Here is a 26906-nt window from a genome sequence, read left to right on the forward strand (position 1 = left end):
AAGTCATGTATAGTTTTGACTGTGTTCTGCTGGAGTGTGAGGGGTTAACGGCAGCCTGCCTGCATCTAGAGGCTGTACCCTCCCTGGTCAGTGGTCAGTCAATGTAAGACACACTTTGTTTGGGACAGAAAGGCCTTGTGAGAGAGGGAATGAGTGTGTCCGTGCCAGCCAGAGAGAAGACACAAGGTCAGTAATCCCCCGCCTTTCACTCTGAAATAGCACAGATAACAAAAGGCATGAAATTACTTTTATCCAATTGACATTTTTCCCCTATTAAAGTTGATGTATAAATAAATGACATGTTATGACCTTTGTTTCCATTCTATTGACTTGTGAAGTCTGCCATCACTTTTGCTATCACAATGGACGGAGATGACGTTATCTTTGTATCCCTATTACACAAAGGACACATTATGGTGCCCATTTGACATGTCGTGTGACCAGAGAGTTTGACCTAATTTTGTCCCGCATGTGGTTGGAAATAATGCAAACTAAAATTCACAACACTCACACTAACTTTCAGAAGCTGATTGTAGACTGATGTTAAGACCAGAGTAGCTGCTCTGAGTTTACAGAGAGAGCAGCAGAGGAGAAGCACAGTAGCTGCAACTGTAGGTGGAAAGAGACTGAACAAATACAGCAACCTAATTCTCCAGATAACTTTTGTTTTATTTTCTTGTATTGCATGACTTTTGGCAAGTATGAATGCCTTTTAATTTAAATGCAAGAATTATTGGTGCAATCTTGGTGCAAAATATTTTCTGCTGCTCATTAGTGACTTCAACTAATAGAGGTTACCCTGTGATTGTTGAAGAATATGACTCTTACCTTCACCGTTGTTGATATTTTAGTTGTCTCTGAAGACTTACATTTTTTTTTGTTCATTACATTTATTTGTATTTTGTAGACCTGAAACGAGAGTTGTGCACATCGTATGGACTGTACCTTTAAGTCGTGGATAGATGTTGAGATCTTATTCCATGACAAGTGTCTTTGTTTTACTGTGTATGACTGAGTACTCTTCTAGCTATTCGTCAGAAGGAATCAGAGGCAGGGTCAAGCTTTAACAGAGGGATGTTCTTTCACTGAATCAGCAGTTTTGTAATGAGACAGCCAGTGAATAGTGTATATACAATATCTATTATAATATATATACAGTGTCTTCAGAAAGTATTCATACCCTTTGACTTATTCCAAATTTTGTTGTGTTACAGCCTGAATTCAAATGGATTAAATATATTTTTCTCACACTCATCTACACACAATACCCCACAATGACTAAGTGAAAACATGTTTTTAGAAATGAAATACAGAAATATCTCATTTAAATAAGTATTCACACCCCGGAGTCAATACATGTTAGAATCCCCTTTGGCAGTGATTATAGCTGTGAGTCTTTCTGGGTTAGTCTCTAAGAGCATTGCACACCTGGATTGTAAAATATTCACACATTATTCTTCTTTAAATTCTTCAAGCTCTGTCAAGCTGGTTGTTGATCATTGCTAGACAGCCATTTTCAAGTCTTGCCATAGATTTTCAAGCCGATTTAAGTCAAAACTGTAACTAGGAACATTCAATGTTGTCTTGGTAAGCAACACCAGTGTGTATTTGGCCTTATGTTTGAGGTTATTGTCTTGCTGAAAGGTGAATTTGTCTCCCAGTATCTGTTGGAAAGCATACTGAACCAGGCTTTCCTCTAGGATTTTACCTGTTCTTAGCTCTATTCCGTTTCTTTTTATCATAAAAAAAACTTCCTAGGCACTTGAAACAGAGCATCCTAGTCCTTGCGATGACATGCATACCCATAACATGATGCAGCCACCACCATGCTTGAAAATATGAAGAGTGGTGATGTGTTGTGTTGGTTTTTCCCCAAACATAACGCTTTGTATTCAGGTCAAATGTTTATTGCTTTGCCATTTTTTGCAGTTTTACTTTAGTGCCTCATTGCAAACAGGATGCATGTTTTGGAATATTTGTATTCTGTACAGGCTTCCTCATATTCACTCTGTAACTTGTGGAGTAACTGGAATGTTGTTGATCCATCCTCAGTTTTCTATCACAGCCGTTCACCTCTGTAACAGTTTTAAAGTCACCATTGGCACCATGGTGCCCTTCTTTGTGAGGTATTGGAAAACCTCCCTCGTCTTTGTGGTTGAATCTGTGTTTGAAATTCACTGCTGGACTGAGGGACCTTACAGATAATTGTATGTGTGGGGTACAGAGAGGAGGTAGTCATTCAAAAATTATTGCACAAAGACTGAGTCCATTCAACGTATTATATGACTTGTCAAGCACATTTTCACTCCTGAACTTATTTAGGATTGTCATAACAAACAGGTTGAATACCTATTGACTAAAGACATTTCAGCTCTTCATTGTTTATTAATTTGTAAAAATGTCTCAAATCATAATTCCACTTTGACATTATGGAGTATTGTTTGTAGGCCAGTGACACATGCTCTCAATTTAATCCATTTTAAATTCAGGCTGTGACACAACAAAATGTGGAAAATATATATATTTTTATTTTATTTTTTGGTTCCCACGATTGCACATAGAAGCTGTTAGCATGCATTTAGATGCATTCACTGTTTTGGTATTGACCATATTTTAGCTGTCTCTTTTGCGGACATACATTATTTGCTTTTGATTGAATATCACAGTTATAATGACAGTCTTGGTAGCCTGATTGTTTATACTTGTCCATGTTAATTTCATTTTCATGGCACTTGAAATGGTCCAGGCTCAAACCAGGCTTAAAATTCTAACTACCGGTAACAGTCAGGAGAAACAGAGCATTAGAGGGGCAACAGAGCATAAGCACTCCAGCACAGTCCAAATGAAGATGATGCTTAATATTGCACCTGCCACCTGATGTTACCTTAAGAATACTCCTTTGTATCTGGCAACTGCCACCCCTCCTCCTCACTGGTGTAGGCCTAGTGACGCTGCTTGTACATTGAGTGATGGGTTGTCTCTGACTCCGTTCCTGAACAGGCAGCTTGTGTAGAGATGGAGAAATCCTCCCACATGCCATCTGCTCCTAGCCAAGCCCTAGTCTCACGTGCCAAAGGGGACCCACGGGACATAGAGACATTGTTGTCCTCACAGAGCTGCCTCCGCCCGCCTCTCGAGCCCTTCACACTGTGCAATCTGGTGCATGGCACTGGTCAGACTGAAACCCTGCTGAAGTCAAATGCATGGGAAGAAAGAGGCCATGCCAAGAGCCAAGCTGAACATACTTTTTGCTTTTGTTTCCTTTGTGAGGGGACTCAAGTTCTGTTTCAATCAAGATGACGTGGGGGGAAAAGCCCAGATCAGTACAAGTGGATGAGCCATGCTCAAGTTCTATTCTCATTCCTGTGACACTGTTATATGTCTGTTATTGCAGGGGCCTCAGTGGTTGACATCATGGTCATGGTCAGAACTGGTAGTGATCTGTGACTCCAAGCCCCGATTGCAATGGCTCGCCTATCACGACTCAGGATTTTTTATTATTTTTATTTAACCTTTATTTAACTAGGCAAGTCAGTTAAGAACACATTCTTATTTTACAATGATGGCCTACCCCGGCCAAACCCTCTCCTAAACCTGACGACGCTGGACCAATTATACGCCATCGTATGGGACTCCCTATCATGGCCGGTTGTGATACAGCCCGGGATCGAACCAGGGTCTGTAGTGACACTTCTAGCACTGAGATGCAGTGCGCTGCACCACTCGGGAGCCCTATGACCCAGATTCAGACACAGGAGGCTGGAGAAACGGAAAACACGCTGGTGGTGCACCAAAAGAACTGGCAACAGACAGACAGAAAACGCAGTTATAAATACACAGAGGATAATGGGGAAAGTTTACGGGACTCCACCCTGAGGGGCAGATCCCGAGGGAAGAGCCACACCCTCTGCCCGAGCTGATAGCGGGGAGCTGGCTTCCGGTGGTGGTCCGCCTGTCACAGATACCTGGAGTTGGTCTTAAGAAGAGCGGACCGGGCTCTCTTCCAGCGGTGGAGGGTATGCTGACTTTTTCCTCTTGCTCAGGGAAGAGCGAAGGCTAGTAACTGAAGGAACACTCAAAGTGTGAGAGACCAGTGGCTAAGCAGGGAAGGGTGTTGCGGACGTACACCACCCACACAAGTTGCTGGCTCCAGGTGGTGGGGTTGGCAGAGACGAGGCAACAAAGAGTCATCTCCAGGTCCTAATTGGCTCATTCCGACTGGCTTTGGATTGGGGATTAAACCCAGAAAACTGGCTGGTTGATGACCCAATCAGGGTGCAAAATGCCTTCCAGAACCTGGACGAGAAGTGAGGACCACGATCGGAGACCATGTCGACCGGAAGTCCATGGATCCAGAAGATGTGCTGCACCATAAGCTGGGCCGTCTCCTTGGCTGAGGGCTACTTGGGAAGGGGAATGAAATGTGCGGCTTTGGAAAACCTATCCACAACCGTAAGGATGGTGGTGTTGCCATCTGATGGGGGGAGACCAGTGACAAATTCCAGGGATATATAGGACCAGGGTCAGTGAGGAACAGGGAATGATTGAAGGCCAACTGGAGCTTGCCGCTGAGTCTTGTTCTGTGCGCACATAGTGCAGGCGGCGATGAATGCGGAGATGTCAGGAACCATGGAGGGCCACCAAAAACATTTTTGGATGAATGCCAGGGTTCGACAGGAGCCGGGATAACTGGTAAGATAACTGGTAAGGAACCGGGCCGAATCAGGGACAAACATCCGGTTAGCCAGGGCCCCCGCCCGCTGGTTCTGGCTGTGAACGTTGCGCCTTGTGGACCAGGCTCTCGATACCCCAGACAAGTGTAGCTGCAAGACAGGAGGTAGGGAGGATGTTTTGTAGCCGTAGAACTAGACAGGCTTAACATTCTTGGACCCAGGGTGGTAGGAGATGGTAAATGGAACCGAGTAAATAACAGTGCCCAACGAGCCTGCTTTGAGTTGAGGCATTTGGCGGTGCCAAGATATTCTAGATTCTTATGGTTGGTCCACACCAAGAATGGGTGTTCCCTCCCCTTCAAGGTAGTGCCTCCACATCTCCAGGGCCATCTTGACTGTGAGAAGTTCCCAATTAACAATGTCATAATTCCTCTCAGCGGGATTAAGGTGATGGGACAGGAAAGCGCACGGATGCAACTTTTTGTTCTGGGCAGAATGTTGGGACAGAACGGCCCCCACTCTAACGTCCAAGGCGTCGACCCCCACCACGAACTGACAGGACGGGTCCGTATGGATTAGGATGGGGGCAGTGATGAAATTATGCTTAAGATCCAAAAACAGCAGCTGGGGACCACGTAAACGGAACCTTGGGAGAGGTGAGTGCAGAAAGGGGGGAAGCCAGGGTGCTGTAGCCCCAAATGAAGCTGTGGTAGAAATGTGCAAATCCCAGGAAATGTTACATCTGCACTCTGGATGTGGGTTGGGGCCAATCCACTACTGCTCTCACCTTGTCAGGATCCATCTGAATGTTCCCTGCAGCGATGACGTGTCCCAAAAAGGAGATAGTGGAGCAATGGAATTCACATTTCTCCGCATTGACAAACAGATGGTTCTCCAGGTGGCGCTGGAGGACTTGTCGGATGAGAAGGACATGCTCTTGAGCCGAACGGGAAAAGACAAGGATGTCGTCGGGGTAAACAAACACAAACCAGTTTAACATGTCACAAAGCACATCGTTGACCAGGGCCGGGAACACCGCGGGAGGGTAGGTCCGTCCGAACGGCCTAACCAGGTAGTCGTAGTGTGTGCTAGACGTGTTGAAGGCTGTCTTCCACTCGTCTCCTTCCCGTATCCGAACTAGGTGGTAGGTGTTCCGAAGGTCCAACTCTGAAAAGATGATCGCCCCCTGGAGAGGCTCGACTGCTGAGGAGAGGAGTGGTAGAGGGTAACAATTTTTTACTTTGTCATTGAGGGCCCGGTAGTAGATACACGTGCGCAGGGTTTTGTCCTTTCTGCCACAAAGAAGAACCCTGCGCCGGCAGGGGAGGCAGAAGGACGAATGCTCCCTACAACCAGAGAGTTCTCAATGTACTCCTCCATGGCCTTGGTCTCTGGGCCAGACATGGAATAAAGCCACCCCTGAGGCGGTGTGGTGGCCGGGAGGAGATCAATGGCGCAATCGTAGGGATGATGCGGCGGAATGTGCATGGCAATGTGCATGGCAGAACGGGCTCCAACCCAGGATAGATCCCGTAGCCCAGTCGATCAGGGGATTGTGCCTCTGGAGCCATGTAAATCCCAAAACCACAGGAACATGAGGTGATTCAATTAGTAGAAACTGTATGGACTCACTGTGATTGCCCGACACTCCCAGGTTAATGGGAACAGTACTGTGAGTGACCCTTCCAATGGAGCGTCCATCCAATGCTCTGGCGTCCATAGGAATAGAGAGGGATTGTGTGGAGAAACCCAGCTCAGATACCAGGATAGCATCCATGAAGCTCTCGTCAGCCCCAGAGTCAATGATGACCGGGAGAGATTTAGACCGGTCACCCCACAGCAGGATAGCATGGAGAGGTGTACAAGTAATAGGAGTTTGGAGACTTCTAGTAAGGCCCACCAGCGTATTCGTACCTACTGATGAGCCTGATCTTTTACTGGACAGGTGGATATATAATGTCCTGTAGTACCACAATACAGGCAACTGTTGGAGCTCAGCCTGTGTAAACAGTCATAAGGAGACCGTCTAGCCCTGCCCAGCATCATGGGCTCTGGAGGAGACGAGTCGCCAGTCCCCGATGATTCCCGAGGGAACTTGGGTGACTTCAGATTCTCTCCGGAATACATGCAATGGGGACATCCAGGGTTTTTCGGAGGTGAGGCAGAAACCGTTGATGAGCGAGTGTGGCCAAGAACAGACCTCCTCTCCCTCCTGCATTCCCGTAGGCGCCCATCGATCCTTATAGTCAACGCTATGAGGGAGACAAGGTCCATGGGTAACTCCCAAGCTGCGAGAACATCTTTAATTTCCTCCGATAAGCCATGAAGGAAGGTGTCAACGAGGGACTCCGGGTTCCAGGCACTCTCGGCGGCCAACATGGTATAGTCTACCGCATAGTCTGCCACACTATGGGAGTCTTGATGTAGCTGAAGTAGCTTCCGAGCCGACTCTCTCCCGGACACCGGAGAATCGAACCACTTCCTCAACTCTACTACAAAATCCTCCAGACGAAGGTAAATGGCAGATTGTTGCTCCCACACCACTGTAGCCCAGGCGAGCACCCTTCCAGACATGAGCGTTATGAGAGACGCTATCATCGAACGATCTGAAGGAAACGAAGAGGCCTGCTTGTCAAAGATGGGAGAGGAATGCACGGCAGGCTCCAGGATCCCCAACATAGCGCTCCGGAGGAGGTAAGTGGAGTTCTCGAGAAGCCGGGGTAGGCTGGGGAAAAGCACCCCTGGTATCAGGGTTACTGAGCTTCTGGGAGGTTTCCGTTATGACTTGCTGCCTGATGGATAGTCAGTGGAATTGCTCGAGTAATGAGTTGAAACCCTGGTCATGGCATTCCACCAAGGTATGGAGTCCTTCCATAAGGTTCAAAAGTAGCTCCTTGTGTCTTCTTGCAGGCAGACAGGGTTGTGAAGCTGGTCCGAGTCTGCTGGGTCAGTCATGGCCAGTTCGTAGTATCTCGACTCAGGATATGACCCAGATGCAGACACAGGAGACATATGGTTCTGTTCTCAGAATATTTATTATAACAAAGAGGCAGGCAAAAGGGCAGGTCGAGGGCAGGCAGGCGGAGGTTCGTAATCCAAGGCAGGGTCCAAAAGGGACAGAATGGCAGGCAGGCTCAGGGTCAGGGCAGGCAGAACGCTGGGGGGTGGAGACAAGCACAAGGCAGGTGAAACAGATCAGGGTGTGACATCTCCAAACAATTGCTTAGAGTGAAACCCTTTGGATTCTTTAGAAAAAATAGTCAGAGATAATTAATTGGTTTGGTTTTCATCTTACCCTCACCAGTCATGTTAGTCCATTTTAGCATAGAGTATAGTACATATAGTACATATAGTCCATGAATTAGTGCTGTGTCTGCATTCCTGGGCCCCTAGCCTACTTGGGTCAGAACTATGTAGAGGCTTAAGACTGCCACAGAGACAGAGGCCTCTTCTAGAGTTCTGTGCTGTTTCTAGAAAAAAAAGCATTTTATTCTCCTGAAGAGTCCTCCGCTGAACGGCTTTTACCTGTGCCCTTTATGAGGATGTCAGTCAGCATGATTGATTTTTCTTGCTTAGGTGTACCACAGAAGGCTGGAATGGAGTGAATTGAGTGTTATCAAAGGCATGGAAACCATATGTTTGATGTGTTTGATTCCATTCCATTAATTTCTGTTCCAGCCATTACTATGAGCCTGTCCTCCCCAATTAAGTTGCCACCAGCCACCTGTGGGGTGTACTGTATTAGAGTGGTCGAGTATAGAATAGAATGGGAATAGAAAATGCTGATGAGCTACACATTGGAAGGAGACAATAGAGGGAAGGTGGCCAGAGTGCCAACAAGTGAAGTGTTTCTTTTTGTTTTCATACAAAAGGAAGTTAATTTGGCCAGAGGGTTAGACACCATAAAATCGCTTTCAACACAATTCACAAACAGACACAACAGACATTGCTTGCTACAAATATGCCTCTGTTTTGCCGATAAAACAGTCATTCCTTCTAACAGCCTTTGTGATGAGTTCATTTGCCAGGGTTTTTTCTTGCATATAAAATTCATTTGAGACAAACATTGCACTCATACTCTGTTCCCTGGTTTTCAGCAGCCAACAATAAGGCCCACATCATTGATGTCATCAAAACCAATAAAAATGCTAACCATGTGCAGACTATGGGCTGGCTTGTGTTTCCACTGAGTACACAGAGTATTTCTGTGAAATTCTTTTAGGCACTGAAATTGCTCAATATGAATAAGCTCATAAGCAGAGTGTGGGAATGCAATAGAGATAAAGCTTTGTTGTTACACAGCTTTGATGTAAATACAAACAATTCTGTCTGGCTTCCCTCATAAGTTTCCCCAGATAGGCATCATCAAATGAGTAAGCATACAAGGTTGTGACCACAGACCATGTATCAAGGCTCTATATCTATGGTTGTGACAACCATCTTTCTTTCCATGCAAATTATGTCATGTCCAAACCTCAACAATGCCAATCATTCCAATTCCAAGCAGTGCTCAATCATTCCACTCAAACCACATTTTATCATCTCATTGTTAAAACTATCCATGATACTTATTCACAAATTTCTTTGAACGAATATGTGCGTGTACACGAGAGAGCGAGAGAGAGGGAGCTTGGCAGGCACAGAGATGTGGGTGGTGAGGGGGGGGCGGAGGGAGCTCATTCATTATTCATGAGATGGGTGGGCAGAGTGCAGAACGGCCATGGCACAGACAGAAACTCTATTACTGAGATGTTCACTCTGCTCTACCTCTCCAGATTCCTGCTATTTGATTGACCAAGGAAACAAAATTGACTGATTGACCACCAAGGATTTTATCTGTTTACGGCACTAACTGGACATTGGAATTGTGGAGAAACTCAATGCATTGGAGTGTCATGGAGATGATGGGGAAGAGGGAAACCTCATGATATTCCACTTGAAGGATTGTGCTTATGAAAGGTAACGCAGATGTAATGAGCTAATGTGTTCTAGAGGAAGAAAAGTTCTGATAATTGTTGTAGATGAGTTGATCAATGAGTCTGATCAATGATCTGTTTTGTTACACTTTGTATCATATATATTTATAACTAACAGGATAATATAGTAGTGACATATTAATTACATTATAACAATGAATTTCTTTAGGATTCAAGTACTTCCTACACAGCAACTAACAAAAGCTTTATTAATGTAGTCCTGTGGAGGAGGTAAGTTTTTCATAATGGCTTGAGACTGGAGTTGAGTCCTGGGCATGTGTTGCGTTGGTGGATCTATTGTTTGGAAACAGTGATAAAGAGACTCTGTCAGAGAATGTGACAGCGCAGACTGTTGAGTGGGACAGAGATTAAATACTGCTGTTTGGATACTAAATGGCATTTCATTTTATTTTGTTGTTTTGCGCTAGAAAATATTGTCTCACAAAGCAATTGGTCCCATAAATGTCATGATATTTAATTTGATTTCATGAAACATTTGAATTGCTTAATCGATCACTAATAAAACAGTTCCTAGATAAAGGCGTCCGGCAGTTCAACAGGATCGGTGAAGGTCGTTCACTGTAGAGATGGGGATGCTGGCCAGATCCACTCTATTACTACTGTTATGGCAAGGACTGTCTGCCATTGACGTCCCACTGGAATGTAAGTCAATACAACCTATTGTGTCCCTGCAATATGGTGATAATAGTGTACAGTGCTGTATATTGTCAAATACAGTATGTAAATGAATGTACAATCCTAATGCAATCAGGTCTTACATTTTGACTTGTCAACCTAAAGTCAGACAGCCCCCCACCATTATAAAACAGTCGTTGAAGGATCATGTCGTGGACCCCAGAGACAACATGGTCGTTGAGTGTGAAGCCAAAGGCACCCCCCACCCAATGTAAGAACTGACAAATCAAAAACACTTTCTTTATAGTTCAAAACCGTATAAAAATGGTGAGTAGCTATAGTACAACTCTTTTGACTACTTTAACCAAATTACTTGCCTTTATCCCTAAGTTTCTCATGGAGGCGTAATGGGAAGTATTTCAATGTGGCACGGGACCCTCAGGCCTCGATGAGGAGACGTTCGGGGACGCTGGACATCTATGCCTGGGCTGACCCGGAGGCTTATGAGGGGGAGTACCAGTGTGTTGCCACCAATGAGTATGGCACTGCATACTCAAACAAGATCAACCTACGCATCTCTAGTAAGCTGCCACTCCATTCAGGCTTTTGAGTCCATTGTCACAGACTACATTCGAAAGCTAGAGCCTCAAACCTTGAAAATGCTCAACTTTGGTGGCAGAACCAAGCAAAGCTTAAACTGACAAATCCGTACAAAACCTAATTTTGTCAGCCATTTTCAGACCTCAAAAGTGGTCTTGTGTTAAGATAAGTCCATATCCCGGCAAGATTCTGCTCTCTGTGTTAAATGCCACTAACCACATCTTCTTAACCCTATGTTTTCATGTCAGGGGCCCCTCTGTGGCCCAGAGAGGTTTTGGAACCAGTAACGGTGAGTGTTGGTCTTCCTCTGGTCCTGGACTGCAGCCCTCCTCCAGGCCCTCCCAAACCTGAGACCTATTGGATGAGCAAGTGTGAGTAGGCCTACCTCCTATTCTCAAATCAGAAGTACATCATGTCTAGGAATGGCATTGATATTCTATAATTAATGACAACCACTTGTCTCTCGTTCGGAACTGATGAGCTTATTTTGCTCATGTTTTTGTAATATGGCACTTATCTCAAACATTATCTGTATTTATCCTATCAACTCCAGATGACCTTAACAGGAAATGCATAAATAACTTTGTATTTATTTCAGGTTCATCAGGGAGACCTTTCAACTGGCCTCACCAGCCCCACCCCCCAGTCATGCTGCCTATCAAACAAGACCGTAGAGTGTCTATGGGGGTGAATGGAGATCTCTACTTCTCTAATGTCTACGTCAATGACTCTGCCACCGACTACTGTTGCAACGCACGCTTCCCCTACAAAAACATCATTCAACAGAAGATGCCTATTACAGTTAGAGTCCTTACAAGTGAGTATTGTTATGTAGCACAAGGGATGTTGCATCATTTACTTAACTTACCATGTACTAACTGGCCTTCCTTATTAAACTGTTGCTTTGGTTTGCCCCACATTGTTTTATTTCAGACTGTCCCTAATACGACTCACCATAGCTCTTCTCCGATCTTACTGACCTAGTGCAGTGGTGAGTGTGTGCTCTGCTTCTTTTGTTGTGTTTAATTTTTACTAAGTATACTGTCAAGAATGAACAACCTCGTCTTAACAACCTGACCCTTCTTTAACATTGGTCTGCCTTGACACAGTCTTCAGGCCCAGGATGAGTTAGGCACCACTGTTTTCCGTACCCAGTGTGAAGTACCAGTCGTAGTCAAACCACAGTCGTAGTCCATGCTGTCAGGATATTTAAGTGAGAAAAGTTCTAACCATAGACATTGCGTCATTGTATCTGTCCCATTATGATGTCTCTGAGAACACGGGCAGCGCCATTGAGGCCAATTTTCTTCTTCTACTACTTCTATGAGTTGGCAAACAACCTGAAAGAGTGCACACTGCCACCTAGAGTGTGTTGTTGGAACTGATATAAAGCCAAGGTTGCCGATTTACTGCCATCTGCAGTTATGGAATGTTTCCTCGCAAGTATAATTTATTGGCTGATCCCTCCTGGTGACTTGGATGGAATTATATGATCCTTCCTTAAAGGTGCAATATGCCGAAATCGCTCCGCCATTTCCTGGTTGCTAAAATTCTTGTACATATGATAGGTAACGCAGATGTAATTTGTCCCAAATTTCAGTTTGTGACAAAACAAGCACTCAGGGTTTAGAGAATCATTGTACCATCTAAACCGCTGTGAAATGTATTTCCAATAACCAAAAATATTGTATTTTCAGCTGTTTGAAGCTGGTGTACAAAACCGGAATCATATAATTAGGGGAGAACAGATTTGCAGCTTCTTAGACTTGCTTTTAATGAGAATGATAGAGCTATAACTCACATTTCTATGTGAATTGGGTCAGGTCGCCCAAAAAGTTACAAATTGCAGCATTAACCCATAGGAAGTCCCACCCAGTTGACGACTTCAAAATGGTGAAAGTCCATAATGGTGCTTCCCATTCTAAAACGGGCTTTTGTGGTAAAGAGTCCTCTATCTATCTCTGTGGTTCTAACTCTGTGTGGTGTGTTGTGTTTCCTCCACAGCCCGCATGGTGTCAGAGGCCGCTCCCACCTTCCTGTCTCCAGCCGGGAGGTCCAGCTCCCAGACTGTCCTGAAGGGGGAGGAGCTGCTCCTCGAGTGCATCGCTGCTGGAGTGTGAGTGATCCTCGGTCATCACTAGTTACTACAGGCACAAAGTCATAATTATGGCTAAACCTCGCCTGTTTAAAAAAATGTATTATTAAAATCAGATTTTTCCACCTGACCTTAAATCAAGACCAAAATGCAAATAGTTGTTTTCATTCATATTTACGATATAGCCATGATCCTCTCAACCACAAACGTTTTGGGACATTCTTTCCCTCTGCAAGTCAGTTGAGAACCACTTCTTATTTTCAACCACGACTTGACCAAAAGGCCAGAACAATAACACAGTAAAAACAGAAACATGAGACAACACAATAGTTCAAATATAGGAGTACCAGCAGTGCTCCAATTGAGAGGGTTTAGAAAAGGGCAAAAAGCGCACCCTTTTTTAAATTTAAACATTTGAAGGGGGATAAATGGATCCCGATTATAGGCCTAAACGATCTATAACAATGCTTTTCTCCACGAGGCTAGGAAAATAGATCATGCTGCAGACAGTATAGGGAAGGAAAATACATGTTTAGAACTGAACATTGATTGCATGGTGCTAAAAAGAATGCATGAACATAGCTTTACAGAACCAAAACCTACACTAAAAAAAAAACAGAACTTGAGATCAAATCATTGCTAATCTCCCCCGCAGCAGTCAAGCAATTGAATTCCGCCAAGAATCGTTCACAATCTATTCCGGTTATGGCCGCAACTAGACCTCGTTTCAAAATTCAAATGTATCAAGAAATAATCTAAAAATGTATACCTAGCAATCACAATTGTATTGTACATTGTTTGAAGCAGTCATCAATGGCATCTCCAATAAGCCTCTTGTGGTGAACAAGAGGCTTGTACAGTATCATGATGCTTTTGAGTTATTGTTTTTAGGGCCCTGAATTTAACAAAACCAACTGTTGGTGGTATATTTAACATACTGTATCTCAATGAACAATAATTCAAATAGGACCAAATGCAGGCTCCGGTCATATTTCACACATATCTGTTTAATTTATTTGGTCTTTCACAATAGCTAATCAAGTCAGTGGAACAGTTCTGATTGCTTATAATGGGCAAAACATATATGGTAATTAATGTGCTTATTCTCGATACTTCTTCTACTATTCCACTTCCCAGTTTTGCCGGTGCAACTACTGTACTTGTTTTAAGCTATGTCCTGGACAGTGTTGTAAGTCATAAAAGGCTACATTGAAATGCCTCAAGTATCTTGTTTTGTACTATTACTTCTTCAAACCAAGTCGTCAAGTTTTGAATGTTCATTCAACATTCAAAGCATTCTGAATACACCTGACATGTGATTTTATTTGGTTTTAATTATAATTACCATATAATAGTCCAACCCCTGTCATCACATGGACCAAAGATGGACAGGAACTGGACACGACCAACATGAAGGTGAAGAACTACAACAAGTTACTGCAGATCCCCAAGGCCGCTTTTGAGGACTCTGGTGAATACACGTGCAGTGCCACAAACAAGATTGGATACTTGGAACACACCATCACTGTCCGGATCAAAGGTCAGCCAATCATCTACATCACGTCATCCTTCATCACACCAACACACAGATACTGGGACATGTTCAGCATATTTACTCTCACAAGGATTTTGATTTGAACTTTACATTTCACTGTTTGATTTCCCGTGGAAGGAAATAGCCCATTAGTTTGATATTCAGTAGTTTGATATAGCCTGGACAATGTTACTTGTCCTTGTATGGGGTTTGATATTACGGAAATATTTAATATTTATGTAGATTTATGTGATATGATATGTTTCTCTTTTTCTGCTGACCTGATCTCCATGACAGCTGCTCCGTTCTGGTTGGAAAAGCCCAGTAACCTGGTGCTGGCCCCAGAGGAGAATGCACGCTTAGTGTGCCGCTCTGACGGCATCCCCAGGCCCAGTATCCGTTGGTTCATCAACGGAGATACAATGGAGGGTAAGCAGCTAACCTAAGCACAAATATAGATGCCACTCACATTTTTCAATAACGATATGAATAATATCAGCCATTTTGTCACTTAATTGAAAAGGTTATATGATAAAGTAAGTTGAACTACTAGGAAATAATAGTTTACTTCTTCTTCTCCTATCCTTTCCAGATGCTACTCCAGTCCCAAACAGGGAGGTATCCGGAGACACAATTACCTTCCGTTCTGTGACTGTGGCGAACACTGGTGTTTACCAGTGCAATGCCTCTAACCAGTATGGCTACCTGTTTGCCAATGCTTACATCAACGTACTGCGTAAGATATCACATTTGTTTGCAGAAAATAACCCTAAACCTCTTTATCTATTGGCATATGTGTAAATGCAGATATCAGGTCACCAGTGCAGGATTCTAGTGTGATACAGTTTCTTTTTCTGTTCCTCAAGATGCAACACCAAGTATTTTCAGAGCCACGTATGTAGAGATTTCAGTGCCAACAGAAATGTTATTTCAATGTAGAATATTAGGATATTGAATTTGAATGTAATATTTTTGAATTTGTAATGCACAAATTGAATCATTGAATTCATAAATTGAACTTGTATTTCATGATTTGAAACTGAATTGAATGAATATTGCATTCAGTTTTAAAGTTCAATTTCAATTTAATAGAATATTCAAATGCAATATTTATACTGTAAATATGGTGGATGATAGATATTGCATTCATTGTATGTGTATCAAGTTTACAAACCATCATTTCAAGTAAATCAAAGTTTCATATATTCAATGCATTCAGATTCCGTTTTCAAATGCAGTTCTCTAAATTCAGATTCAAAACCAGAGACAGCATCCTGGTACTTTCCCAGCCAGGAAAGGAAGAGGGGAACAAATAGAATCAAACTCTCTGTGGTAAACCAAAACCTCTGGCCGTTTCTGAAGCCAATGTGGCATGTTGAATTTATTTTCTACCTATGAACATAGAGAGTTGGATACTATCTGTTCTCCTTTAACTTTCCTGGCTGGCAAAGTACCAGGATGTTGTCTTTGGTTTCAAATCTGAATTTAGAGAACTGCATTTTAAAACGGAATCTGAATGCGTTTGAGAAGTTGAATATATGAAACTTAGATAAACTTGAAATGATAGTTTGTAAACTGGATATGCAGACAACTAAATGTATAAATATTGAATTTAAACGTCAATTTGTCATTCATTAAATTCAGTTTCAAATCATGAAACAAAAGATCAATTTATACATTTTGTGATTTAATTTGTGCAAAATTCAAAATTATACAATTTCTGTTGGCACTAAAATCGCTCCACAGCCAGGAATGAAGATAAAAAGTATATGTGAGTTGTCTAATGTCTCATCTTCTTATCTGCAGATGCAACGCCACGTATCCTTAGGCCTAGGACTGACCTGGTGAAGGTCATTGAGGGCAGACGCGCCTGGCTAGACTGCCGCTATTTTGGCTCGCCCGTGCCTGATCTGCGCTGGTGAGAACATGTTTATGATGCTCTTCTCTCGTGTGTGTATGCATATGTATAACTGACTACCTGTTTTTTCACAGGTCTAAGTATGGACTGGGCAACCTGGAGGGGAATCGCTTTAAAGTACACAGCAACGGGACACTACAGATCAAAGGCACCCGTATGGATGACCAGGGGACATATCTGTGTATTGTCAGCAACGTAGCAGGACGAGATGAAAACAAGGTTAACCTAGAAGTCAAAGGTGAATGCCTAATAATAGATTTACTGTAACACTTTGCTTCTGCATGTCGTTCAATCCAGAGTTACACTGCTCATGGATCACATTGCAGGTGTTCTCATGATCCTTATCCTCTCTTTTTCAGAGTCCACCAAAATTCTCAAACGCCCAGATAATATGAGAGTCCTCCGGGGGACTGATGTCCGGTTGGAGTGTAAGGCCCAACATGACCCCACAGTCGCCGTCACCACCACCTGGCTGAAGAACAAACAGTTCCTCATCATAGGCTGGAGGTGAGCCTGAATATGACTACTTGTCCTTGTAACCATTGTAACAATGGGGTTATAGTTATAGCTAACCAGTGGTGTAAAGTACTTAAGTAAAAATACTTTAAAGTACTACTTAAGTAGTTTTCTTTAGGTACTTTACTTTACCATTTATAGGTTTGACTACTTTTACTTTTACTTCACTACATTCCTAAAGAAAACAATGTACTTTTTACTTCATACATTTTCCCTTACACCCAAAAGTACTCGTTCATTTTCAATGCTTAGCAGGACAGGAAAGTGGTCCAATTCACTCACTTATCAAGAGAACATCTCTGGTCATCCCTACTGCCTACTACTTACTACTTAGCTTCGGCTGTTGGAGGTCCTGACGAACCACGTCCAAATAAAGCGTACTGAGTGAAAAAGTTGAATGAAAAAAAGTTGAGTGAGGGAAAAAACTAAAATATAAACGGTAATTAAAAAGTAAAAACCGTAAAGTTGTCAGGTAGCAAAGTAAGGTTGGCAACAAAATGCACAAAACGCACAGCAACACGTAAACAAGTCTGCAAGTTGTGACCGGAAATGGCTTCACACTGATTGAAGTGGATTTCGATGACTGTAGCTAACTTCAAATTAACAGAGTTATAGTCTATATCTGAGTATAACTAAAGGCTAAATGGTTAATAGTTCAACTGAATTTGTCAAGATGACTTCGTAATAATAACAGTATTGTGTCCTTTTAATTATCTCCAGGCTGTCACTGGATGAATCAACTCTGGTCATCACAAACGTCAATAGAGGAGACGAGGGCAATTACACCTGCATCATCAAGACTGAGATGGACAAGAACACTGCCTCCGCCCGCCTGGTGGTGATGGGTAAGGACTATAACTTGACACTTAGTTAACATACATAGCTACAGTACATACACTGTGTTTCAGCAATTGCATTACATGTTATGTAATGTTAATTACATTGCATTATGTAAGAGTAGCAGATAAAGACTTCATAAGCATGCTGTATGTTTTTGGAATTTGCATCAAAAGTTTCCTTACTTTCCTCCCAGATCGTCCAGACCCCCCTACAAACTTGCAGTTGTCGGACCCCTTTGAGCGCAGCGTCAGGCTTACCTGGACCCCTGGAGATAGCAATCACAGTCCTATCAAAGGTAACAGCTCTACCCTACTGTCTACACCTCAGGAGCAGGACATCCAGAGTAAACATAGGCCTGGATTCAGGCCACATGGTTTCATTGAAATAGTCAGTTAGCTACCATCAACTGAAGGAATCAGTGTGTTCTTCTGGGCTTTTCCTCCAGAAAACCTGGTGCAGTATGATGATGACGACTGGTTACCTTTCAAGTGGAGAAACCTTTCCACGTACCCTGGAAACCTGAACTCTGTCATTCTGCAACTGTCACCATTCATTATCTATGAGTTTAGGGTCATTGCTATCAATGACATTGGTATGAGTAAACCCAGTCGCTCGTCAGCCAACTTCCAGACTGGTGGAGCACGTGAGTATTTCATGCTTGATGAGTTTGATAATGTGATATGAATAATGGATTTCTCATTGGCTTCATTAATTGTATTGAACAGGAACACAGGTGACAATTATCTTTCATATTAAAAAACTTGGACCATGAGCTTTCCCAAAATAATCTGTGTACTTGCTATGATTCTCAGCTCCAGACGCCATCCCTAAAAACATCCAGGGAGTGGGAACATGGAGAAACAACATGATGATCAGCTGGGAGGTGATACATTCAAAGTCTTTTCAAAAGCTAATTCTCCATTAATTCGTTTGTAACTCAATGTTTATTCAATGAAGAATAACAACTTTTATTCCGTACAATTGAACTTCCGTGTCTGGTATGGGAAAAAGGCATTAAACAACAGAGAGTGGAACGGTCCCCACCTAAAGTACTTGGTGTGGTGGAAACGGAGGGATTCCAGAGAGGAGTGGAAGAATGCTACCACTTGGTGGTGTAAATACTACATCTACGACACAGACACCTTCACACCATACGAGATAAAGGTCCAAGCTGTCAATGACTTTGGGATGGGCCCAGAGTCCCCTGTCATCATAGGCTACTCTGGAGAAGACCGTGAGTATGACCTCCCATCCCTTCCTGCAGATACAGAGACACTTTTTTATATACATTTACAGGTAGCTATAGACCTAGATCGATCCATACCATAGTTAGCCATACCGTAGTGAATTACAACTTCCTCCTGGTGTCTCTCAGGTCCCACTGCTGCCCCCCTCAACCTGCGTGTGTCCAGGATAGAGGCCACTAAGGTCACCGTGCACTGGGACACCGTGGCTGGCAGCAGCATCATGGGAGAATTGAAGGAATACAAGGTTAGACTAATGGGAATAGGTGGCCTGTTTAGTTTCTGGTTTTCAATTCCAAGTGTGACAATCTGTTCTGACAAGTAGAGATCCAGGTGAAATTGTTATTCATTAGGAGAGAGGTGGAGGAAGAGCCCTTTACACACTGGCTGCATGAATGAATGAATGAATGAAGGAATGAAGGAAGGAATAAACAACAGAACAAAAGAGGGAACGAATGCATGTGCTGTGTCCCCCCTATCCCAGGTCTACTTCTGGCGAGACAGTAGCCAGCTGAGGTGGCTGAGTGTGAGCAGGGCCATGAAGTCTAAAGCCTTTCCAGCCAGCGGGCCGCCTCTCTTTGGTGTCCTGCCGGGACTCATCCCTTACAGCAACTACAAGATGTACATAGTGGTGGCCAACAACCGATACGAGGGACATCCCAGTAACACCATAGAGTTCTCCACTCCAGAGGGAAGTAAGGAAGAGCACTGCGGTGCTGTATTAGATGTGGCAGACACTTTTTCTGTCAGGGTTCTTTTCCTAATCATGTATTTCCCAGTGTTTATTCTCAGACTTGACCTCTGATCTATGTCTGTAGCACCCTCTGCTCCAAGATCCTTCAGAATCCAGCAGAGACATTTGGACACGATCTGGGTGGACTGGGACACTCCTGCAGAGCCCAATGGCATCGTCACCGGATACATACTCAAATATCAGACAGGTAGGAAGACTTACTCATAAGCCAGGTGAGCAAATAAGGTACAGTATCTACAGTAAGTACAGTAGCTGCATGTCTCTTAACCATACGTTCTCATGGCTCACTACTGTGCACTCTCTCTACAGTGAACGCAACTCAGGGGGAAGAATTGCACGTTGAGGGATTTCCCCCAAACACCACCAGTTTTGCTGTTCGCAGATATGATCGCTACACCCGCTATAGATTCACCATAGCAGCACAGACTAGAATCGGGGTAGGAGAGTGGTACACAGAGGAATCACCCCATTATACAACTGAAGGTATAACAATGCAGGTCAACCACAGCACACAATTACAAGCCATTAAACATCCACACATCTGCAGATTTGATCATGACAATTAATCATGTGTGTGTGTGTTTACATACAGCTTATGCTCGGGAGCAGGTGGACCTCTCCACTCAGGGCTGGGTAATTGGTGTGATGTGTGCTGTGGCTCTCTTCGTGCTCATCCTGCTGGTCGTCTGCTTTATCAAAAGGAGCCGAGGGGGCAAATACCCAGGTACTGTAGCAATACTGTAGTCCACAAGTCTTCTCCATTAAAGGACTAACATTCTTAGATGGAGAGACAGACCTAATACTCAGTGGCATGTCCAGGGGGTGCCCTGAAATCTAATTGGCCACCCCAGTGGCCCCCTCAGACATTCAGATCTGTTAGGTTGTCTCAGAATATATTTATAATTTTTACCTAGAAAAATAACCAAACAACATGATTCATCGGTCTCACCGTAGAAAGCATTCGAGCAAAACAGTGCCCTTTTTTCTTAGTATGTGTAGCCCATATATCTGATGCTGTCTGGACAAAAAGAGTTCAACTGAATGCTTTCAACCAAAATGTGTATTCCGCATTGAATCCAACCCCTCTGAATCAGAGAGGTGCAGGGGGTTGCTTTAACTGACATCATCGGCGCCCGGGGAGCAACTGCCTTGCTCAAGGACAGAACAGCAGATTTTTTTCCACCTTGCCGGCTCAGGGATTCAAACCCACAACCTTTCAGTTACCGGCCCAACAATCTTAACCACTAGGCTGGGCTACAGATACTACAACAGAGGGGTGCTGTTTGCCTCACTCAGATGCTTTCTCTAGTGAAATAGATTTACGAATTGACTGGAAAAGTATGAAACACGGATCGTCATGAATAAGAAATCATTATACGTTTCGTTTGTTTTTTATTGTACATTCTTTGAGGGAGGCTGGCCTAGTTTTTTAAGTGATTTGTTTGACAATCAGATGACAACATCATAACTAGTTGTGTTCATGACTGATTAAAAGGTAATACATTTTTACAGTTCAATTACATGTCTTTACTCTAAAGAAGGGGTCCCCAATTACATTAAGCCGTGGGTACATTTTTCTCCTTGAGCGCATGGTTGTGGGGGCGGAACATACGGTGGATTTGTAAAGTATTCAGACGCCTTGACTTTTTCCACATTTTGTTAGGTTACAGCCTTATTCTGAAATGTATTAAAAAGTTGTTTTCTTCTCATCAATCTACACAATACCCCATAATGACAAAGCAAAAACCGTTTTTTTAATACATTTTTGCAAATTTACAATAAAAAAAATCTACTTTAATATCACATTTACACAAGTATTCAGACCCTTTACTCAGTATTTTGTTGAAGCACCTCTGGCAGCAATTGCAGCCTTGAGTCTTCTTGGGTATGACGCTATAAGTTTGGCACACCTGTATTTGGGGAGTTTCTCCCATTGTTCTCTGCAGATTCTCTCAAGCTTTGTCAGGTTGGATGGGGTGCTTCGCTGCACAGCTATTTTCAGGTCTCTCCAGAGATGTTTGATCGGGTTCAAGTCGGGGCTCTGGCTGGGCCATTCAAGGACAGACTTGTCCCGAAGGCCTTCCTGTGTTGTCTTGGCTGTGTGCTTAGGGTTGTTGTTCTGTTGGAAGGTGGACCTTCGCCACAGTCTGAGGTCCTGAGCACTCTGGAGCAAGTTTTCATCAAGGATCTCTATGTACTTTGCTCCGTTCATCTTTCCCTCGATCCTGACTGGTCACTCTAACAGAGCTCCAGAGTCTCCTAGTCTCTGCCGCTTGAAAAACATCCCCACAACATGATGCTGCCACCACCATAATTCACCATAGGGATGGTGCCAGGTTGCCTCCATGACGCTTGGCATTCAAATCAAAGTTTATTTGTCACGTGCGCCGAATACAACAGGTGTAGAACTTACAGTGAAATGCTTACTTACAGGCTCTAACCAATAGTGCAAAAAAGGTGTTAGGTGAACAATAGGTAAGTAATGAAATAAAGCAACAGTTAAAAGACAGGCTATATACAGTAGCAAGGCTATAAAAGCAGCGAGGCTACATACAGACACCAGTCAGGCTGATTGAGGTAGTATGAACATGTAGATATGGTGACTATGCATATATGATGAACAGAGACTAGCATTAGCGTAAAAGAGGGGTTGGCGGGTGGTGGGTTGCAGGACACAATGCAGATTGCCTGGTTAGCCAAAGTGCGGGAGCACTCGTTGGTCGGCCCAATTGAGGTAGTATGTACATGAATGGTTTGTCGCAGCGCATAGCAGGATTTCTTGTAAGCTTCCGGGTTAGAGTCCCGCACCTTGAAAGCGGCAGCTCTACCCTTTAGCTCAGTGCGAATTTTGCCTGTAATCCATGACTTCTGGTTGGGGTATGTAAGTACAGTCACTGTGGGGACGACGCCCTCAATGCACTTATTGATAAAGCCAGTGATGGATGTGGGGTACTCCTCAAAGCCATCGGAAGAATCCCGGAACATGTTCCAGTCTGTGATAGCAAAACAGTCCTGTAGTTTAGCATCTGCTTCATCTGACCACTTTTTTAAATACCAAGTCACTGGTGCTTCGTGCTTTAATTTTTGCTTGTAAGCAGGAATCAGGATAGAGTTGTGGTCGGATTTACCGAATGGAGGGCGAGGGAGAGCTTTGTATGGGTTTCTGTGTGTGGAGTACAGGTGATTTAGATTTTTTTTTCCCTCTGGTTGCACATTTAACATGTTGATAGAAATTTGGTAGAACTGATTTAAGTTTCCCTGCATCTCCGGCCACTAGAAGCGCCGCCTCTGGGTGAGTGGTTTCCTGTTTGCTTATTTCCTTATACAGCTGACTGAGTACGGTCTTAGTGCCAGCATCTGTCTGTGGTGGTAAATAAACAGCCACGAAAAGTGAGGCTGAAAACTCTCTCGGCAAGTAGTGTGGCCTGCAATTTATCACAATAAACTCTACTTCAGGTGAGCAAATTCTAGAGACTTCCTTAGATTTCGTGCACCAGCTGTTGTTTACAAATATGCACAGACCACCCCCCTCGTGTGCTGTTCTATACTGCCGGTGCAGTGTATATCCCGCTATCTGAATATCCATGTCGTCATTCAGCCACGATTCCATGAAACATAGAATATTACAGTTTTTGATGTCCAGTTGGTAGGATATTCGTGATCGTACCTCGTCTAATTTATTGTCCAATGATTGCACGTTGGCAAGTAGTATTGACGGTAAGGGCAGCTTTCCCAGTCGCCTTCTCCGGGTCCTGATCAGGCATCCGGCTCTTTGTCCTCTGTACCTGCGTCGCTTCTTCTTGCAAATAACGGGGATGTCGGCCCTGTGAGGTGTTTGGAGAATGTCTTGTGTGTCGTCCTTGTCGTAGAAAAAATCTTCATCTAATCCGAGGTGAGTGAACGCTGTCCTGATTTCCAGAAGCTCTTTTTTTGCCTTAAAATATGGTTGCAGAAACATTATGTACAAAATAAGTTACAAATAACGCAGAGAAAAACACATAATAGCACAATTGGTTGGGCGTCCGTAAAACTGCTGCCATTTCTTCCGGCGCCATTTAAAGCCAAAGGCCAAAGAGTTCAATCTTGGTTTCATCGGAATAAATAATCTTGTTTGTCATGGTCTGAAAGTCCTTTAGGTGCATTTTGGCAAACTCCAAGCGGGCTGTCATGTGCCTTTTACTGAGGAGTGGCTTCCGTCTGGCCAGTCTACCATAAAGGCCTGATTGGTGGAATGCTGCAGAGATGGTTGTCCTTCTGGAAGTTTCTCCCATCTCCACAGAGAAACTCTGGAGCTCTGTCAGAGTGACCATCGGGTTCTTGGTCACCTCCCTGATCCAGGCTCTTCTCCCTGATCAAGGGAAATACGCCAAACCTAAGCTGAAGCATTCACCCATCACAATTGCTTATATTATATTTGGTCATGGTAACAAGACAGAGAATTTTATTTTCAGTACGGGACAAGAAAGAAGTGACATTGGAGCCAGTGGATGACAAAGATCAGGAGGGATCATTTGACTATCGGTAAGCAATATAACAGAACTGTCTGAAAATGAACTGAGAAAACCTTGACTTGAGATAGGTATCAGTGGTACCAATGCAAGATTTGTGTAGGTCAAAGTAAACCACATATACCATGTATAATAATTTTGTGAAGTATTCCTCATCATGTCAGTTTCCCTTTAAGACAGATATATGGTATCTAAATAATTCCACATGAACAGTGATCTACAGTCATATAAACATGTATTCATACTGTAATATGTCATGGTAATAATATTCAACATTGGGGGAAAAAATCATTTAATTCCCTAACAATATTGTACCATTTGGTGTTGTCATTATTTCAGAATAATGTATTTTTCCTGGTAACTCCCCAATACACCCCAATTGATCTCTCTATTCTGACTACTAATGTTTTCAAATTTTCATCCTTGTTCTTTTCGCCTTTGGACTACTGAAGGTCTCTGGAAAGGTATGATAAGACTAACACTGACAAGTTTACACCATTTTTACTCTATTATTTTATATTATTTTACTTATGTATTGACTTTATTTCATATTTATAACCAATAATCAGAAATCTGAACAACAACAAAAAACAACATAAAAAAGGTCTGTGTCTACAATTCAACATGTTGTCATTGTTGAAACAAATGAATGGTTTAAGTGATTTGATTGAATGATCAACCATTTTAGGACATTTTATAGCAAAGTTCTTCAACACTCTCTCAACACAATTCCTTAACAATCTGTTTTAATGTTTCAGGATAAGTCGTGTCACCACCATTCCCTACTCTGCCCGACGGTAAATATTATAACCAGTTAGTCTAGAACTGTATGCAGAAAGCTGTGAGGCCATAACCACAGCTGCTGAAGCATATCCTCTGATATTGTCCTTTTTCTTCCAGGGAGGAAGAGACTAAAGTTGGCAGGGGCCAGACGACAGTAGACACCATGATGAAACGGACAGATAGTGACGACAGTCTGGTGGACTATGGTGATGGACAGGAGATTGAGTTCAACGAGGACGGCTCCTTCATTGGCCAGTACACTGGACACAAGGAGAGGGATGACAGAGACACAGAGTTCAGTGAGAACAGGAGCCAGGAAGCCCACTCCCCGATGGCCAACTCCCCCATGAGCCCCATCTATTCATTTGCATAAGGAAACAAGACGTACAATGGGTGTTACACTCAGACTGGGTCCGGAATGAACATTGCCCACTAGCGCCTCTATAAACAGTTGTATATGCGAATCGGACTGGGTCTGGAATGCCCACTGCCCACTAACTGGGGGACACAGGTGCTCCCAAACAAATCCACCATCTTCTTCAATCCAGGCACACAAGATGATGTGGTTGGAGCCTGGTAGTGTTCCTCTATTCTCATGCTCTGCATTGACACTGGGTTGGTGCTGTAAATGCAATACAGCAGCAATTTAACAAAAATATGAAGGTTACAGTTACAGTCTGGTTACAGTTACAGTTATGAAGTTGTAAAAAGTACATGCTTTTCAGGTGTATTTTGTGGGTGTGGAAGTGCATGCGTCCATGTTGATGTGCGTGTGTAATATTCCTACTAATGGAGAGATATTGACTGAACATTAGGCAGAGGGATACATTGATAAGTTTATCATGTTGATAAAAGCAGTGACACCTGGTAGAGAAACTATTTATATGATAAATATTATTTATATCATGATTTATATGACAGTGGGAGAAAAATATTAATTAACGATTCACTGCTAAGTCACTGGTTTAGGCCTGGCAGGATTGCTAAGGATCCTTTTAACTTTATCTCCACCTGATGGAAGTAAATATAGTACCACCTTTAGGGCTCTGTGCCCTTCACTTGTTTGTCTGTTGCTTTGTCTAAACATTGTTCTGTGAATCTTGGCTGACGTTGTTATTGGTATGATGACACATTGTCATTGTGTACACATATTTCAGGACTGTGAGCTGTTTCAACATCTTTCAAAGCTAGACAGATGTCACCTGTAGCCTTGAAAATGTCTGGACAGCAAATTGTCTACTTTTGGGTGTGAGCAGAAAGTGTAAACACAGACATATCCGTAATGTCCCTAAACATATCCCTAATCAATGTCTCTAGGACCATACCGTAACTTTTTTTTCCCTGTGCACTTTTATTTTTACGAGGAATTTGTGTAATTGTAATGTGGTGAGCTACAGTATTTAGAAGTTGTAAATGCTATGATATTATTTAATCATTTATTTACTTTCTGCTTATTATTAATGTTCCTTGTAATTTTGACAATATTAACTGATAGAGATTTACCTTGTACTCATGGTACTTGAATTAATACACAAATAGATTAAAACACTGTTCTATGACATGACATGAAATGCTCAAGGCCAGCTGCATTTTTCCATCATGAGTAATAGTGTTGAAAGTACAATATGGAGGAGCAGCAGTACAGTATCATCATGTTCTCAAATGATATGATGCACACGGCATACTGTATATTAACCTTCCAGTCAGAGACTATGAATCTGCAACATCGTCAGTAACATTAGTGGGGGAAAGCTGACAGGTGATTCAGAGCTGTATTTCAGACATAGTTTAGTTTTTTTAACTGTAAATTGTCTCTCCCCTTAATAACC

General features: G+C 43.0%; 1 protein-coding gene across 5 annotated transcripts; it reads left to right on the forward strand.

Moving 5' to 3' along the window:
• On the forward strand, positions 1-26641 carry nfascb (neurofascin homolog (chicken) b). Of its 5 annotated transcripts, XM_024375914.2 has the most exons (28): positions 1-186; positions 9449-9632; positions 10185-10312; positions 10451-10556; positions 10676-10866; positions 11134-11256; positions 11484-11702; positions 12890-13001; positions 14336-14520; positions 14812-14943; positions 15107-15250; positions 16321-16432; positions 16507-16670; positions 16792-16939; positions 17669-17793; positions 17982-18083; positions 18234-18431; positions 18601-18671; positions 18800-19022; positions 19164-19279; positions 19517-19727; positions 19851-19973; positions 20096-20269; positions 20379-20510; positions 24238-24307; positions 24747-24758; positions 25053-25091; positions 25195-26641. In XM_024375914.2, the coding sequence occupies exons 3-28, from the start codon at positions 10237-10239 to the stop codon at positions 25448-25450; spliced, it is 3564 nt and encodes a 1187-aa protein (XP_024231682.1). In that variant the 5' UTR covers positions 1-186; positions 9449-9632; positions 10185-10236; the 3' UTR covers positions 25451-26641. The 5 variants fall into 5 exon arrangements, with proteins under 5 accessions (XP_024231682.1, XP_024231680.1, XP_024231683.1 ...); XM_024375912.2 differs by lacking the exon at positions 1-186 and having other exon boundaries at positions 9377-9632; positions 10178-10312; XM_024375915.2 differs by lacking the exon at positions 1-186 and having other exon boundaries at positions 9377-9632; positions 10202-10312.
• Positions 26642-26906: the final 265 nt, after the last annotated feature.

Source organism: Oncorhynchus tshawytscha, linkage group LG16 (genome assembly GCF_018296145.1).
Source record: "Oncorhynchus tshawytscha isolate Ot180627B linkage group LG16, Otsh_v2.0, whole genome shotgun sequence".
NCBI classification, from domain to species: domain Eukaryota; kingdom Metazoa; phylum Chordata; class Actinopteri; order Salmoniformes; family Salmonidae; genus Oncorhynchus; species Oncorhynchus tshawytscha.

Excerpts from the sequence above, each read along its gene's own strand:
- nfascb (XM_024375914.2), top strand. The coding sequence starts at position 10,237 with ATGGGGATGCTGGCCAGATCCACTCTATTACTACTGTTATGGCAAGGA. Across the intron at positions 10,313-10,450 it reads CATTGACGTCCCACTGGAAT|TCAGACAGCCCCCCACCATT; the intron begins GTAAGTCAATAC and ends GTCAACCTAAAG. Across the intron at positions 19,974-20,095 it reads CATACTCAAATATCAGACAG|TGAACGCAACTCAGGGGGAA; the intron begins GTAGGAAGACTT and ends CTCTCTCTACAG.